We start from the raw sequence: 17,235 nt of genomic DNA, 5'->3' as shown, positions 1-17,235 counted from the left end.
AAATATGCCCTAAAATGTTATCCACAGAACCACCCAGACTCAACAGCTCAACAGATATATTTAAAAAAAAAGCTTCAAATCAAATCAAATGATAACCATTTGTTTTGTGGTGTTTATATTTAGAGCTTTGCTTTGAAGCCTTGTTCCAATAAAACAAGGGTTGATGCGTGTTAACAGAATATTGACCTGGGAACAAAGATCCCTGCTGGAGAGGCCAAAATGTAGAAATCATCATAGATTTGTTAGCTGTGGTCCTGGGTTTCCTTTTCATATTTTTAGACAATTCCACACTGAACTAGCCACGGCCCCTCAACTCACCTGTGGACTCATGATGAGCCATGATGGTTTAGGGCTTACGGGAAATTATGTACCTCAAAAGCAGTCAAAACAAAAACAGCAACATTAGTTTGTTTATTAAAGTAGCTTACACTCTTTGTATAAACATAAGTAAACCACATGACGTTTTTTGTTAATTATGTTAATTGTTTGTTGTTTGTAATTGGGATTTTGAATGAGACTGTCTTATTTCTAGAACATGAGCTGAAAGTTTTGGTTTCACATTGTGTCTCTATAAAACTTGATGGTGCCACACAGCTACTATAGCTTACACCATTTTGGATTTTCTCCTTTCTATCAGGTCAGCACTATAGAGACAGCTCGAATTGGCCATGCAGCAAAATCACGTGAAAAATGTGCACAGATTTACATCACAAACTGAACAAACTGATTGCAGCGATTACATAGTCCAATAATTGATTCAGTAGCAAAGATTTGCCATTTTAAATGCTGGTGTGATGAGGCCTTTATTGTGTCACATATAGCACATATTTTCCAAGCTTCCCAGTGCTTTTGTTGTTTTTTTAAAGTGCAGCTATGCAATTTCTATCAAAGAGGAGCATCTATATATATATATATATGTATATGTGTGTGTGTGTGTGTGTGTGTTTGTGTGTGTTTTCTTTTTCTCTGTATTACTACTTTTAAATAAAAGCCAATGACTGATCATAAATCTCATGTACATGTGTCGAAGTAGCTATAAAAAATACACATGCGTGAAAATATATTGTGCTGCTCTATTGTGACCAATAGTCAATGTTCCTCTTATATTAATATAAGTGCCTTTAGATACTCTTGGCTTAAAATACGACACAAAAAGTGATTTGGCTTCATTGTGACTGGCCTTGAGATCTTATACAGTATATAAGACCATGGCCTTATCGGTGTAGAAGAAAAACAGTGTAATCTTCCAGAAATGGGTAAAGAACAAGAAGAGGATGGATATATAATGCCTTTTCCACATCATAAATGCTTCATACATATGGCATATAATATACACCACATACTGGAGGTCTCAGAAGTTTCATTAAAGGACAATGATTATGAAACAGAAATATCATCAGACTTAAATCCTTAAAGACTTAAAGTAATTTGAACTGATTTAACATACTTATGAGTACAAATGCCTCCTGGTACATAAAAACTTGCGAGGCACCGTCCTGTCAATCATACAATTAGATACACACATGCAGTCAAAGCAGCATGTTAGAAGTCATCAGGTACTACAGAAAGTTGTCTGTGTTTGTGTGTGTGGAGATGTGCATGAAGGCAGCTGTTTGAGTTTGTGTGTCTTTTTTAATTTTTTCCATTTGTGTGCACGTGTTTGCATGCACGCATGTGTATGTTGGGGGTGGTGTCATTATGGCTGAGAGAAGGCTGTTGCCATAGAGAGGCAGCCCCCCATCACCACCCAAACACACGCTCACACACTCTGCATTAAGCCGCACCTATAGACACACGCGCGCGTGCACACACACACACACACACACACACACACACACACACACAGTGAGACAGAGACTCAGCGATCGGGAGGTCTCTGATGTCATAACCTGGCATGTAGGTTGACTATAACACCATCTTCAGGCAGGTCTTTGATAGGCAGATCGCTCATGTCTCCTACTCCATGGTCGGTGCTCTCACAGCTGCTTTGAGGTGACTCAGGAGGAGGCTGGTACAGGATGCTGGCTAACAGGAAAAAGATTGTCCCCAAAACCTGAAAAAAAAGAGGACAAAGTCAAAATTACAGATAAATGGTGCACAGAACAGGCCTACAGCAGATGCCTTTGTATCAAAGTATCAAAAGCTGTATATTGAAACATTTCATCTTAAAAGACTAGTTTGACAATTTAGGAAATACACTGATTTGCTTTTATTGCCAAGAGATTAGAAGATCAATATGCCTCTCATGTCTGTGCTTTAAGTAAGAAGCCAGAGCCAGCAGGTGATTAGCTTAGCCTAGCATGGAGACTGGAGAAGGAGAAAAGGTGGCCGTCTCCTGGTCACAGTGCCACCTACCAGCCAGACACTTGAAATGTGTAATTTCTATATGTCTCTTTGTGTATGAATCAAACAAAAAAGGGAGAGGGTGCTGCAGTTGCAGTAAAGATGAGGGTCCAAAGAAAATAATAAGGCTAAAAATCAGGTAAGATTCGAGCAGAGACACCTCAACTCACAAGCGCAATTTTTCAAATCCAAGAAATTTGATTCTAAAGGTTGAATCTAAAACTACAGTAAATGGCATGTTGCTGTGTGTGTAGGATGTTACCTTATAGATGATGCCAGCTACAAGTGTGTATTGGCTCATGGCTGAGTTATGATATAGGTAGCAGGAGCCCTGCTCACCACACTGATCCTGCCACAGTAAGCAGGATATGTCAATCACAGAGCCAAATGCTATGGGTCCTGGGATACCACCTGTGGGGTAACAACAACGCAGATTGGATAAGATCATGGCGTCTGTGTAGAGAGAATTAAGAGTAAAAAGTAAACTTAATTAAAGAATATAGTGGACCTACCAAATGTTCGCACCACAATCCACTGGATGCCGAGTCCAAAGGATCTCTGGCTGTCTGGCACACATCTACACAGCACAGTTACACAGACATTAGTGTAGGCATACTGGATCTCAAACTTCATTATGATACACTTTCTTTATCTCCTTTTGCTGCATTTGTTTTGTCTGTTTCTCTGCACAACAGCTTGCCCTTACAATCCATCTATCTGTCATCTTCACTGAGCTAAAGCAGAGTAGGTGACTGATGTATGCCCCTTTTAGAGCATGCAATGACATTTTTCATTCATCTACAACTAGTTGGAGAGAGCATCAAAGATTTCAATCACTATTTCAGAGTAGATAACATTACTGCAACTCTTCACTTCTACTAAGAACATTAAACTGTAAACATTAAACAGAGCAACATTAGAATTTATTTGTGTTCCTTTTTAGAACTGTTTAGTCTCCACTAGCTCCTGAGGGACAAATCTGGCATTTTAGCTACTAAATACTCCACTATGTTCACTAGCTAGTTGCTTACTTTGTCTGGCTGCTGTTTGGTGCTAAGTAGATGAGATCGCAGAGACTGAATCAAAACAGTAGGCCAGGAACCAAAACAATGAGCTGCAAGGGGCTAAAAAGATACATAGAGCTGATGGGAACTGCAGAGTGGGATGAGGACTCATCATTATGAGCGGCCCCTTCTACATACAGTTAGTGATGTGATCTATTGTTAATATACAATAATGATTATAGCTGCTTTAATCTTAAAATATGTACCATAACTAGTGTTTGATTTTAAAATATTCATTCATTGTCATTATTAGTTATAATTGCAAAAAAATTCATAATCATGAAAGGATCATTACAATTTCACATGACAGACAAGATACCAAGCTGTGAGTGTGTTACCTTTAAAAAGATGTCACTCTCAAGCAGCAATCTTTAGCCACTACATATAAATAATATAAATATAACTGCTATGTGTTATGTCTGCTTTAAATAATAATTTGTTTATGGTATTATTTTCTCAATAAAAAGTCAAATTACCTCGTGGAAAATTCTACCCCTTCTTCCTTAATGAAAAAACTGAGATTTGATGTGAGCTCAGAGAAAGAACATGTGGAAACAGCCTTCTAGTCTCACACTCTGCACATACATTATTCTGCACAGTGAAGTCTTTAATGAGAGGACTTATTTTTTATGTATTCTTATTTTTATTGTGCTGTAATTTAACTATAATATAACTCTAGCACTGGGCCATCATCATTATATTGAAGTAAGTAGAAAACACTGCACTGGCCAGGGATCAAAGCGAGGGCAGGTTCATTTTTTAAAGACAGTTACCAGCTGGTTATATGTCATAAAACAAAAAAGTAGTTTAATGAATAATCTTTGTCCCACTGAGTAAGAGTAATACACAGAGTAGAAGTATTTTTCTCTCTTCTATTTGCCAGTTTAATGAACAAACTTACCAGTGCTAGCTACAACCAGAATCAGTACAAGCATTTTTGTTTTTTAAGGTTTCACTGTGGCCACCCACCTGAGTGTGGCGGTAAGTGCTGGGATGCTACATAGAAAGGTGAAGGAGATGATGATGAAGAGGAAGAAGAGGAATGCTGGCATGTGGTTGCAGGCGTTACCACACTTCCCTGCCAGAGCGAAGCCCTCCTCACCCCGGGAGACATTAACCACTACACAGCTACATCCAGAGTACACCTAAAAACATACATACACATCAACATACCGTATATTGTAGCATACAACATACTGAACCAATACTGTTTTGCATAGGCTTCATGTTTTAGCCATATTTACTGTTTCTATGCTTACCCTTATTGGGATTACTATTTCTGTCCATACAACCACATTCCAAATAACATAAAGCTTCCAAAACAATGAAATAGTGATAAAAAATGTGAATATTGATCAATATTCCTGTGACCAAAAGCACTCCCATGCTTTACTGGCCCACAACTTGAGAACAGAACATCATACAGGGCTGTAAGTGGGCTCTTTCTCTTTGTATTGAGCAAATACATCAAATCCAAATAAATCCAATCCAATATATCATACAAATCGTTTGATATATATCACGAGACAGATTTTGACACACAGAAAACAGCTGTTTTTGGACTGAAAACAGTGAAAACGGCAAAAGTAAGTGAGCAGAGCTGACCTATAGGGATTATCCCCAGTGCTCAGTTGTAAAGATATTCTTTCACACCACTGTGCCCTGCCCTGGTCCCCCTCAGGTCCACTCCTGCAGTATTACTGCATATTAACATAAGCCCAGCTCCCTTTTTTTCTTCAGCACACAAGCAAGGAAGTCTAGCAGTCCATCTGTGTACCAGCTGCTGGATTGGCTACCCTCCCCTTGGATATCCACCCCCGGGCTAGTGCTTACTCCTCAGGCCGTCTGCCAGTTCTGTGCTCGCTTGCCTACTGAGAAGCTGCAGTGGTGAATGGATGGCAATGGTCTTGTCATCTTAGAGCCCTGACATCAGCTAAGGCAGTGACTGACTTATGTGCACTGTTGGTCTCACCGTCCTGCCTTCCTATTATAGAGGACGGTAGCATAGCAACTTTATAGCCAAATCCCTCACCTAAAGTTATCGTGGGCATCACAGAAGGCATGGTCCTTTTAACTTCCTTGTTGCAGATGGAGCGAGGTTGTTTGTGTCTTTGCTGTAATATGTCCATTTATCATTTGGAAAGAACAATTGATTCGTTTGAAATGGTTGGCTTACTAAGCCTGTGATGCAACGCGTGCCTCTGCCCAAAATGTAGCAGTTTCTACTAACACTATTAATGTACATGACTAAATGCATTGATTTCATTCGAATGCACTACTGCTGGGAAGTTAACAACATGTCTTGAAATCAAGTCTAATCTATCTAGTCAGAGTAAAATGCAAGGCCTGTACCTGTTTGCCTGTGGTGTGGTCGGTGTGGTTAATGGAGCTGCAGCCAGCATGGCATGGGGAGTAATACATCACACCGTCTGCCCCACACACAGGGTTGTAGAGCTCTCTGACACAATTACAGCCTTCATTACAGCCCACTGTCAGGTCCTTCTCTAAAGAAGAGCTGCAGACATGAGGGAAAGGAGGGACATAAATGACAGGGACAGATGAAGGGAGACCCAGAAGGAAAGGGAAACAGACACAGACACAGAATACAAAGGGTAGAGAGGGCAGAGTAGTTATTAGTCGGCATGAATTTGCTTGCTCATGATTTCTCATACATAATAAATGTTTTCCTAAGTCTGTATGATTACGCTGCACAAACTGCCTAAAATGGACTAAATTATCTACAATCCCAGTGAAAATTAGACAAGAAGTGGTAACAAAACAGCTGTGACAAACCGCTAAAACATGCAGGCCTGCACACTGACATTAATAAAAGGGTAAGCTAATGTTGATGCTAAAACTAATATAACATTATAAAGCTCTTATAAAGCTGTGGGTTACATTAAAGCTTCAGTTAGATTTCTTTTGTCTTTATATGCTGCTGAAAATGTTGGTGGTCAAATACTTAAATCTTCCCCCAGCAATTAGATAAAATAATATTATTGCATATTTTCTGCTCGTCTCAAGCTAAACCCTGACAATGAACAGTATTCATAGGGAAAATGAGACTAAAGCTAAAACCAACAACAGTTAAATTAACAACACGTGACTAAAACTAATACACATTTTGTCAAAAGACTAAAGCCAAATCAGGTGCTAAAATAAAGACTGCTCACCTGTTTCTAAGGCGCAGCTTGCTGGGCTTGTTATACAGGTGTTTGTACTGGTCCATTTGCTGTTTCTCCATCAGACCAGACTGGTATGGTGCTGTGACACCAGCCATGGGGACGTTGGGGCAGTGAATGAGAAAGATGAAGATGGCGAGCAGACTGACCATCGCACACATCATGCAGAAACGGATGATACCTCGACAGCGCAGGTTCAGTCTCTTCACGATGTAGCCGCCCAGGAAGGTGCCACCACCTCCTGCTGGTACCACCATGTACCCTGCAAGGGAGAGACAAATATTTGTGCAGTTCTGCAGCAGTTCCATTTTAAAGCCCTAAAAGAAAATTGCACGTTAAAACAAATAGAGATAGGAAGTCTTGAAGTGGCCAGATTTTAATGGAATTTGCTGTGAATATTTATGACCTCCAAAGGATGAATCCTAATGTCTTTTGTAAACCCTGACCTTTCTTCAAGCACCAACATCAGGTCAAAATCTCCACTTGCAATCTAAGGTTCATTTATAATAAATTTAATGACCTCTTTTCATTCTGGACACTTCATTAGCTTTCCTGCAGCTCCGCACCCGGTGGCAAAATTTCCACATTGCACATAAGATACTGTCTCTCATGAAACATTGCCATGTCTGTAAGTCTAATTAAATGTTCGTCTCTCAGAATTATTAAAATTGTATATTTTGTTAGATGCTGCCATTTAGAATGACATTCAGTAAATTCAGTGAATCTACACATAATTGACTGCATAAGACACAAGTGGCTATTTTGATCCCGCTATCACTAGTTTTTATTTGACCAAAAACCCACAGCTGAATACAACAACTGTTTATTTGCCAGAAATTGCTGAAAAGCATTCTGGGAATAAAGATATCAACCCATACTCCCCAACATATTCCTACTACTAGTGGAGGTAAATGATAACCTTTCACGAAGAAGGGCTTCTTTGTTGCTGGAATAAGTACAAGGTCAATGGAAATAAGGTGTTGGATAGATGTATAGATATTTAATGTCTCCAAAGGAACAGTTCAGAATAGCTGAGATATGTCATGGCAGTTTACAGTTAAAACCAAGGATGAGAAATAAAGGGCTATACAGGATATATATTTTATCAACCATTTGGGTTTTATTAGTCACTCACCAAACCATGTGGCAGCCTCTGATGCACTGAGACTGAACTGTGACTCCAAGAACTTTGGACCAAACGTGGACATGCCGGCGATGAGGGTGGCCTCAGTTGCCCCAGCCAAGCACAGGAACAGGAAGGTGGGATTCTTTAAGAGGAGCAGCACAGACCTGGAGAGAGAAAAAAATTAATTAAGGGGTGACAGTGTGTGCAACTAACTGAATAAACTTTAGCTTCCTTTTTAATTAAACCAGCCCGCTCTAATCTCGACAGCCTGGAGACATTCCTAATACAGATAAATGCTGTACGAGACCCAAAGATATTCTGTCATGTTACATCATATGCCATGATTACCACCTTACTCTGTCGCTGTAATCCCCAGTGCTACAGAGATGACATCACACTGGTTGCTGAGGTCAAAGTAAACAAAGCTGTGGACTGAAAGGACGCAGGGCTGCTTCTTATCTGTAAAGCCCTGCAGTCAGAACATGCCTGCCTAAACAGAGCTTGTCTGGGAATTTATTTCCATCATATTTGCATCTGTTGATGGAATGAATGCTTTAGTAAGTTTTCAGAAAAGAGCAATTGTTGCCTGTCTGCATACTTAATTCATTCATAACAGACAGGTTTCCAGTTTACAAACAGTCGAGCAAGGAGACATAAAACACATCGCCACGATGCCAAGCAAGTTTATCTATCGACATTTTTAGTATTTAGAAATGGAGCAACTTGCTGGAACCCGTTTACTACTAAAGGGTTACTCACCAGCTGTTACTTTTTAGAGGTACATTTGTATTAGGCACTCATCCTCGCATTTCCTTCTTTGCTGCAGGTCTCATATTGATAGGCATCTGTTGGCTCTGGCATAATAACAGGGAATTCCAGTGACAAATGGTAGCTACTAGCAGTGACAATGCTAACGTGTACTACACAAAGTTGGAGAAATTAACTGTAACTGTGTTTGAGAACTTCCTGCTGTTATTGTCATTATATACCAGACGCTGTCAGGTGTCTTGTGTTACTAAAAAACTGCAGTGTATACAGGCAAGGCTTCACTCATATGAAACTATGTCAATTAGTAGATACTCATCCGCTACAGAGGATCATGAAAAAGGACTCTGCACTCATTTTTCTTATTACAAGCATAACAACTTGATGCATTTTCTTTCCTAAGTAATCAGTCTGCACCTCTATCAGCTATCACCAAGTCAAAAACTGAAGCTCTAAGCACACATCAAATGGATCACCAACGTGTTGATCATAGAACCTGAGAAATGTTTGCAATATTCATTAAACGGCCATAAACTAAGCTAAGCTTTTTACCTTAAAACAGGTGACACACACACAAGTTTCTGTTAAAACTATCCAGGAAGAATCCAGGTCTCTGACAAGATCACTAAATCATGCACTTATTCAGTTCATTACCTTGGCATGTCTTTGACCGATTTGCCAAACTGAGGGTCTGAGGCTGTGTTATGGCTTCCGTCCTTAAGCTGGTGGGCCTCAGACACCCGCATGGCCACATACTCCTGAGAGCCTGTGGGAAAGAAGGTGGAGGAGGAGTTAAGTGAGACTGTGAGTTCCATTCTCATTCCAATTTCTACCTCTATTTAAAATTAAAATGTGATCTTTAGCTTCTTTACTTCATGCAAGAGAGAGACTGTGTGTATGTGAACAGTGGACAGGAGCGGTACCCGGGAGCTGTCGTGGGTAGCCCAGGATGGGGAATGCTATTAGTAGAGCTGCTGCTCCTCCTGCCAGGAAGCCGATCCACCAAGCCCCGACCCACAGAGGGTTCTCTGGAGTCAACTCTGTGCTGTGACAACACACACACATCGTATAAGTGACTTGAAATTTACTGATTGTGACCTTTAAATGATGGCCCACTACATCCTGTTGTGCGGCCTCACAGTCTGGTAGAAGAATGAAGAATGGGCCTTGTGACATCCAACAAGCCTGACCCCAGCCTGTTGAATTCCCAAAATCCTGAATTGGAGTTATTTCAAACAAAGCCCTGTAAAATAGTACGAAAATAGTGAGTCAGACCTAAAAGCAAAGCCACTATTGGCTGCGCTTGTAATCTTGCAGGTCGCCCCGGTCTAAGTAGACCAGAGCACAGCCAGCACATTGTCTTTTCCACAACTGTGCAAGCTGTGATAGGAGGCACAACTTTCTCAGCGCTGAACTATCTTTGTTCCTGAATACAGACTTTACTCGCTGGACGAGCTACTCTGTTTTCTTCTTTTTTTACCTCTATTATTTTTCTTTGTGTTACCAGCACAATTTTGGATCCCTAAGGAAACCGTTATACACAAGATAACGTTTCATGCCTGCAGAAATAGACGGATAAACTCCGTGCTTAACTGAGAAGATCACCTCCGTGTTCTACCTTCTCAACCTACGTCGACTTCACTGATTCCTGTTGCTGCTGCCGAAGAATCAGCTGTGCCGTTGAAACTACCGGCAGAACCGAGCAGAGAGAACTTCTCTGGAAAAGGACGCATCTACTAGCTACCAAAAGAGGCTTTAGTATGTCTGGGCAGCAGATAGTTCTATAAGTTTGTTATTGTAATTTACTGATACAAGCTTCATGTGGTGAATTTCTGTTAAGAAACTCCAAGGGATTTTTAAAGACCGCCGTGTCTTGTTTTATTGCTATGCACATTGTTTGTGTCCGGTACCACCGCTGGGCCGCAACTGCTTTGTTCCTAATTACTGTGTGAAAACATATCAGTATTTTTATCAAGCCAAGGTTGCAAACATGGTTGCTGAATGCAAGTTCACACAGGCTCCGCCCTCTACTGGACTCTATGGGTACTACCTCATCCAATCACACGCACGCACTTGCCCACTGAAATTTTATCATACACGTAGCCGACCTCTCATTGATAAAGTTGTAGCTGAGTGTTTGCAAAAGTAATTAGGATTTTTGGTGTTGGCTTCTGTTGTCTGAAAACAGATACAATTGCACATTCTATCTAATCTAAAACCAGCAAACGCTGCTGAATGAACGTTCACTGCTGGTGGCTGTAGGATAGGTTGTGGTATATTGTATACACATATACCACATATGTATATGTATACATCCCTGTCTTAGTCTCTCCCCCGCCTTTGTCTCTCACTCACACACACACGCTTGCTAGTTTGTTGTACGTTTTTGTATGATTTGTTTTATTGGCTTTATTTAATTTTGCTTAGAATAGTTGTTGATCATTGATCTATGATTGAGTTGAATAAATCCTAAAATTTTAAGAAGTCGTTGCCTGTGATCATAATGTTGCAGTAAGAGTTGGTTACCATGGCCAGTGTACGTACTCACCCTTCTCTGTTTGCCATCTATAGGTGGACAAACCCTCTTTTGATATTTGGCTCATATTTGTTAATTGGTCCCTGATTCCAGGGTGGTATCCCATATTTATTCACTATAATTAATAATTTTGAATATTAATACATACTATTAACATTTCTAGAATATATTTGATATTCAGCTAATAACCAAACCTGACCATATGTTGAAAACCCCAACACTGTGGTGTGAAATTTCTAGTCTGTTGTACTCTATTATACTGTAGTCTATTCTGACATCCAAAGCAGACTCACGTCAGGTGGATCTCGGTGTAAATCTTGAGGAAGTATCCTCCCAGCAGGTAGCCTGCTGCAGGACCCACAATGGCCGCTGTGTAGAAGATCCCTGGGGAGAGAGAGACCACAGACACTGAGCCAGGCCATGGGTGTGTCAGTACAGTGATTGTCAACTTCCTGTTTCCTACTTACCGCTTCCTGTCCTACACGTTAAAAAGGCCCCATTGTTCTTTACTGTGGTCTGTGTCCACAAAGTTAATGTTTCATAAGAAAAATGGAGCTTGAAGTTTGTGTGTTTTGATGAGAGCATTCCCTTAAGCAGGTTATGCTGTGCTCTGCTGTTATTTGAAATGGGCAATGGGGACAAGACACAATTTAGGGTACTATAGATGTCAGGAGTGAATACTGAATGAATATGAATGAATGAATAATAGGTGGGGAAAGGAGTCTGAGATGGTCGGAATAACAGCTTCACCGACTGTACGCCTGTGTATGTGTGAGTGAGTGCAAGGCACATTTGGTTATTTCCACCCAATTAGCTCTTTCATTCCCAGTGATAGAGGCAACAACAATTCTGTGATTTCTCCTTGATGTTCGCTGCTAACTGAAGTTTTTACCATTAGGGCCATTAGGAGGACTATTTTGATGCTAGAGAGAAAGAATCACAGCAGTTGCACACTTCAACTAATTCACAACATATAAAGAAACAATTAAAATATGAGGGAAGAGGAAATAGTGTCATGCAAATTGGAGACAGCTGGTAAGACAACCAGTATTGTTAGATTGCATTCAATGTGTCAACTTACAGACATGACAGAGGTGTGGGCATTTGTATGCTGATGTTCAGACAAAAATCTACGTTCACATTCATGCAAACAGCCGACATATTTAAGCCTGTATCTGCAAAAGACATGCAATTACAGCAAAAAGATGCAGGTGGGAAATTTTCCAAGGCCTGATATTTACACATGTATTGTCATTAAGTGTGATTTATACTTATGGGTCAAGTCTAAGTGGGTAGCTTATTCTATGCAATCAAAGCACAATCAAAGTAATTAACATTAAGAGACAGAAAAATCTGTGCTTCCACGTCTAGCCCTGCTGCTAATATGAGGTGAGATGGAACAGATACTTGCTCTCCTCTTTATGTCCACACAACTCTGGCCTTTAGCCTTTTTACTTCATGACCTAAACCATTTTTAGTGTCTCAGCAGTGTGCTAACAATGGTAAGAAGTGAGGTAATGTGACTGTTTGACTTCAAAATAAACAAAAGAAAAATCCCTAAAACATGTTGCACTAAATTAATTACTGATATGACTCACCAATATAAACTGGGGCATAGTTGGATTTGACGTTCTCATCGAGGTATGTGACTCCTAATGTGTAGAGAGGCGTAGCACCCACACCATGTAGAAACTGGCCCAGCATGAACACAAAACGATAGCTGGACAATCCTCCACCCTCCTTGTCCTGGCACGGGCTGGTACGGTTGGCAGAGCACATTCCTGTTCGCTCAGGCAGACTGACCTGGTAGGGGGGTGTGGTAAAGTGAGGCATGGCAAACACCAGAGAACCAAGGGCCATGATCAGCACCCCCCATCCCAGCCAGCGAGGCTTGTGTCCTGTCCCGCCGAAGTAGCTGACAAAAGCCAGGCAGACGCAGGCAGCGATGTCGTAGGAGCTGGCGATAAGGCCAGCCTGGTAGCTGCGCAGGTCGAAACGCCTCTCAATGGAGGTGACCACTGTGTTAATGAAGCCGTTGATTATCATCCCCTGGAGGAAAGAGGCCACGCAAAGGAAGAACAGGACCCAACGAGGGGTGTTGAAAACTTGGATAGCTTTGGGGGTCAGAGCCCCCCAGCCACATAACTGACCCGAGTCAGCGGAAATCAGTTTTAACTTCATGGGAGTCTCTGCATGTGGTCTGGTTTCCACCCCACATAGCTGCCCTGGTAGTGTGGAAGCCCCAGTGAAAATGTGGGACAGAATAGGGCCATCAGCGCCAGGGCTCCCAGGACTTCCTGGGCCTGAGCCTATTGGGCTGCCTGTCTGGGAGTCCACGGGGCTGGGGGTGTCCAGAGAGGGACCTCCACCAAGAGGGCAGTCCTGCAAGTCCAGGAGCTCCTGCTTGGAGCTAAAGGAGGCGTCAGCATTAAGCAAGACTGGCATCTCCCCTCTGAGGGGCACTGTGAAGGAGGGTCGATGTGGGAGATCTTTGATTTGGGGATAGAGTTATAGGTTCACAACCACAGCGTAGAAAAAGGAAATGTGAATCAGCTAAAGATCAAAATTAATTTGTTGTGGTCAAGGCTCTGTCAGGCTTGTGTCTGAAGTTATCTATTCTTGGCTTGTATTGCATACTCCATGTATCCACAGTGATGAATATTTGTTAAGGCTCTTCAGGTGCTCTTCTTTGCTTATTCGCACATGGTTGTCTCCTTCATGTCCTACAGAAAGCAAAGAGAAAGAGAATATGAACCAGTCTGTATTAATAATTAATTTAATAGTTGCATGAATGAATGACACATAAATCTGAATGGATGACTTTTGGGCCCCATGTGGATGTCAGGGACATGGTTATTAAATCCTGTGCGTTCCACAACAGAGGAGCTGAGGCAATAGATTCAGCTTCAGCATCCTGTGATGTCAATCTACAAGGAAATTATTATCAGTAGTTGCACACAACCTATAAAACCTCAAATAACACACAGAGGTAATGAACCATTAGAAGCACTCTCTGCTCCAGTAAGCAGAAATACAGATCACAGCTTTCATTAACACAAACTGCGCAGATCTAGCAAAATATTTTGACTAAATAGCACAATTTGAGACATAACATCCACATACCCACTTCAAAACACATACAATAATAACTGAAGACCACTTTATAAATGCATATTGAGTCATCATTGCAGAATAAAGCGTGATGTAAAATTGATATAGCTTGAGAGTCATTTACAATTTGTCTACTTAAAATTTAAAACAGTTCATTATTCTGCTGACATCTGCTTACAGTATGGAGATGCTGATGCAGACGCTGGATCATTTACCTACAGTAACCTCTCCTCAACAGCACAACAGAAAATCCTTACCTAAGGATGAGACAATGTGTTGCTCATACACAAGTGTGTGTATGTGAGAAAGAATGAATGTGAAGTACATGCACTTCCTGTGCTCTGCTTCTTCCATCCCCTTACAATTATCTTGTATTGATTGCACTTTTTTGTTAATTCTTACTTCTTTCCCTAGGTATTTAGCACATTGATGTGATATGTGCTATTATCTCTTACTAGTATTTATTGCTGCTCTTAGTAGTATGTATTGTCAGTTGTAGATCTCGTGCTGTATTTGATGCTCTGTTGATGCTTGTATGTTGTTCCTAAAATGTAAGTCTGGATAAAATCGTGTGCCAAATGAGTAAATGTAAATGTAATGTAAGAGAAGGACTGTGCATAATGAGCTGTAACAATGTCAATAACAAAAGAAGTAGAAAAGGGAAGAAGAGTAGTTCCATCACTGACTCATGTCCTCATAAAATGAAATACAAGTAAACATGTTAGCTGATAAACACATCCCGAGCAAAAGCACAGCAGCTCAACAGTTGATGTAACTGGTTACCTACTGTACATAAGTATTTCATTTTCAAACAGAATGAAGAGGAATTATTTAAACTCCATGACAACTTCTGAAAACTCTTAAAACTTCATTGCTTATTTGCTGCTATATGGCTCATAGCAACACTGTAATGTACATGAAGATTTTAACTGAATAACACCTCTGGAAAAGTTAATAAAATTAAATAATATTAACTGGCAACACCTGTTAATAGATGATAACTGGCTATAAATATTCATCACAAACACAAAACTCTAAATATACAAAAATAAATCAAATTGTAAGTATAATCTATTTAGCCTCCTACCTCCATTCCCACTTAGGATAATCAACAGGTCTGGTGACATTCAAGACAGACTTGGAGATACAGAATACCGTAAGGATGGAGAGTCAGAGAGAAATATAAATGCTAGTTCATAAGACCGTCTCTCAAAGCCTCTTTATCCCAGCACTGAGGCAGAAGATCAGCGCAGTCACACGCCACCAATGTGTCCCTGCACACAGGCTGTAAGGAGGGGAGTTCTCCCAGTCCACATAATCCACCTAGAGCAGTAACTGATACTGCAATGGTGCTTTGCTGCCTCCCACTGGAGCGAAACTATATTGTTTGATCACCTACACACACAATGAAATTCAAAAGCAAGTTGGTTTATCAATGTAGTTGTACACCTGCATTAATTAGCCTTTTGATTTTAACATTATTTCAAATGAATAATTGTGTAGGATAATGTCACTTAACTATCTAGCTTTAGGGAAATCCCTAACTTCAAAATTTACTATTGATGATGTCAGCTAAATTTCTTGAAAACAGTCAGTGGATGTTACGTGTGAAGTACTCTGTTATATTTTAACTACAATACTGCTGACCTGTGCAAATGTTTGCCTCACATAACCTGACCTTAACAATCTATCTAAGTAAAGGACTGTGCATAATGAGCTGTAACAATGTCAATAACTTGAAAAAAGTAGAAAAAGGGAAGAAGAGTACTTCCATCACTGACTCATTTCCTCATAAAATGAATTACAAGTAAACATGTCATCTGATAAACACATGCTGAGCTAAAGCACAGAAACTCAACACTTGATGTAACTGGTTACCTACTGCTGTACATAAATATTTCATTTTCAAACAGAATGAAGAGGAATTATTTAAACTCCATGACAACTTCTGAAAACTCTTAAAACAGACAAAGAAACCTCCTTGCTTTTTTGCTGCTATGGCTCATAGCAACACTGTAATGTACATGACATTACAAACCGAATACAAGATTTGAACTGAATGACACGTCTGGAAAAGTTAAAATTATTAAATAATAATAAATGGCAACAACTATTAATAGATGATAATTGGCTATAAATATTTGTATAACTTCATCACAAACACAAAACTCTAAATATACAAAAATAAAATAACATTATAAATATAATCTATTTAGCCTCCTACCTCCATTCCCATTTAGGATAATCAACAGGTCGGGTGACATTCAAGACAGACTTGGAGATACAGAATACCATAAAGATGGAGAGTCAGAGAGAGGTATAAATGCTGGATCATAAGCCCGTCTCTCAAAGCCTCTTATATCCCAGCGCTGAGGCAGCACATCAGCACAGTCACACGCCCCCATGTGTCCCTGCACACAGGCCGAAGGGAGGGGAGTGCTCCCAGTCCACATAATCCACCTAGAGCAGTAACTGATACTGCAATGGTGCTTTGCTGCCTCCCACTGGAGCGAAACTATATTGTTTGATCACCTACACACACAATGAAATTCAAAAGCAAGTTGGTTTATCAATGTAGTTGTACACCTGCATTAATTAGCCTTTTGATTTTAACATTATTTCAAATGAATAATTGTGTAGGATAATGTCACTTAACTATCTAGCTTTAGGGAAATTCCTAACTTCAAAATTTACCACTGATGATGTCAGGCAAGCAAGAACAAAAGTAACTAGAACTGCAAGCAGTTGTAAACGGGGTCCAAGCCCCCCGCACAGCTGGCGCTTGGGCACGCAAGTTGACCCGGGTGCCCTGCCGTGGTTTTGGGGGCCCATGGCGAATACATGACCAGAGTTTGAAATTAAAGAGACTTGAATGAATGTATGTCCATGCCCTCAGGTGAGCGTCTCACATTGTTGCTCCAAATTTGCTGTCGATCGGCAATTCCAAACCTAGATATGACATCACTTCCTGTTTTTAGCATTTTTCGCAAACATTTGTTAGCTTATAATAAACATTTTTTGTCGGATCAAAGTTTCCTCTACAAACTTTCATCAGCTTGGTCCAGAGATTATCCATGCCAAGTTTCGGAGGCGTAGGTTTTTCAGTTT

General features: G+C 40.5%; 1 protein-coding gene across 1 annotated transcript; it reads right to left on the bottom strand.

Moving 5' to 3' along the window:
• Nucleotides 1-392: 392 nt before the first annotated feature.
• Nucleotides 393-13,478, bottom strand: slco4a1 (solute carrier organic anion transporter family, member 4A1). Its single transcript, XM_046056594.1, has 11 exons — nucleotides 12,615-13,478; nucleotides 11,310-11,400; nucleotides 9,404-9,525; nucleotides 9,135-9,246; nucleotides 7,725-7,879; nucleotides 6,581-6,851; nucleotides 5,760-5,922; nucleotides 4,377-4,552; nucleotides 2,856-2,920; nucleotides 2,606-2,754; nucleotides 393-2,053 (listed from the first exon to the last, which is right to left on the bottom strand). Exons 1-11 carry the CDS (start codon nucleotides 13,459-13,461, stop codon nucleotides 1,883-1,885), a joined length of 2,322 nt encoding a protein of 773 aa, XP_045912550.1. The 5' UTR covers nucleotides 13,462-13,478; the 3' UTR covers nucleotides 393-1,882.
• Nucleotides 13,479-17,235: the final 3,757 nt, after the last annotated feature.

This window comes from Micropterus dolomieu, linkage group LG08 (assembly GCF_021292245.1).
Source record: "Micropterus dolomieu isolate WLL.071019.BEF.003 ecotype Adirondacks linkage group LG08, ASM2129224v1, whole genome shotgun sequence".
NCBI classification, from domain to species: domain Eukaryota; kingdom Metazoa; phylum Chordata; class Actinopteri; order Centrarchiformes; family Centrarchidae; genus Micropterus; species Micropterus dolomieu.
Note: the sequence above shows the minus strand (reverse complement) of the source record. Positions and strands in the feature narration are given on the sequence as shown.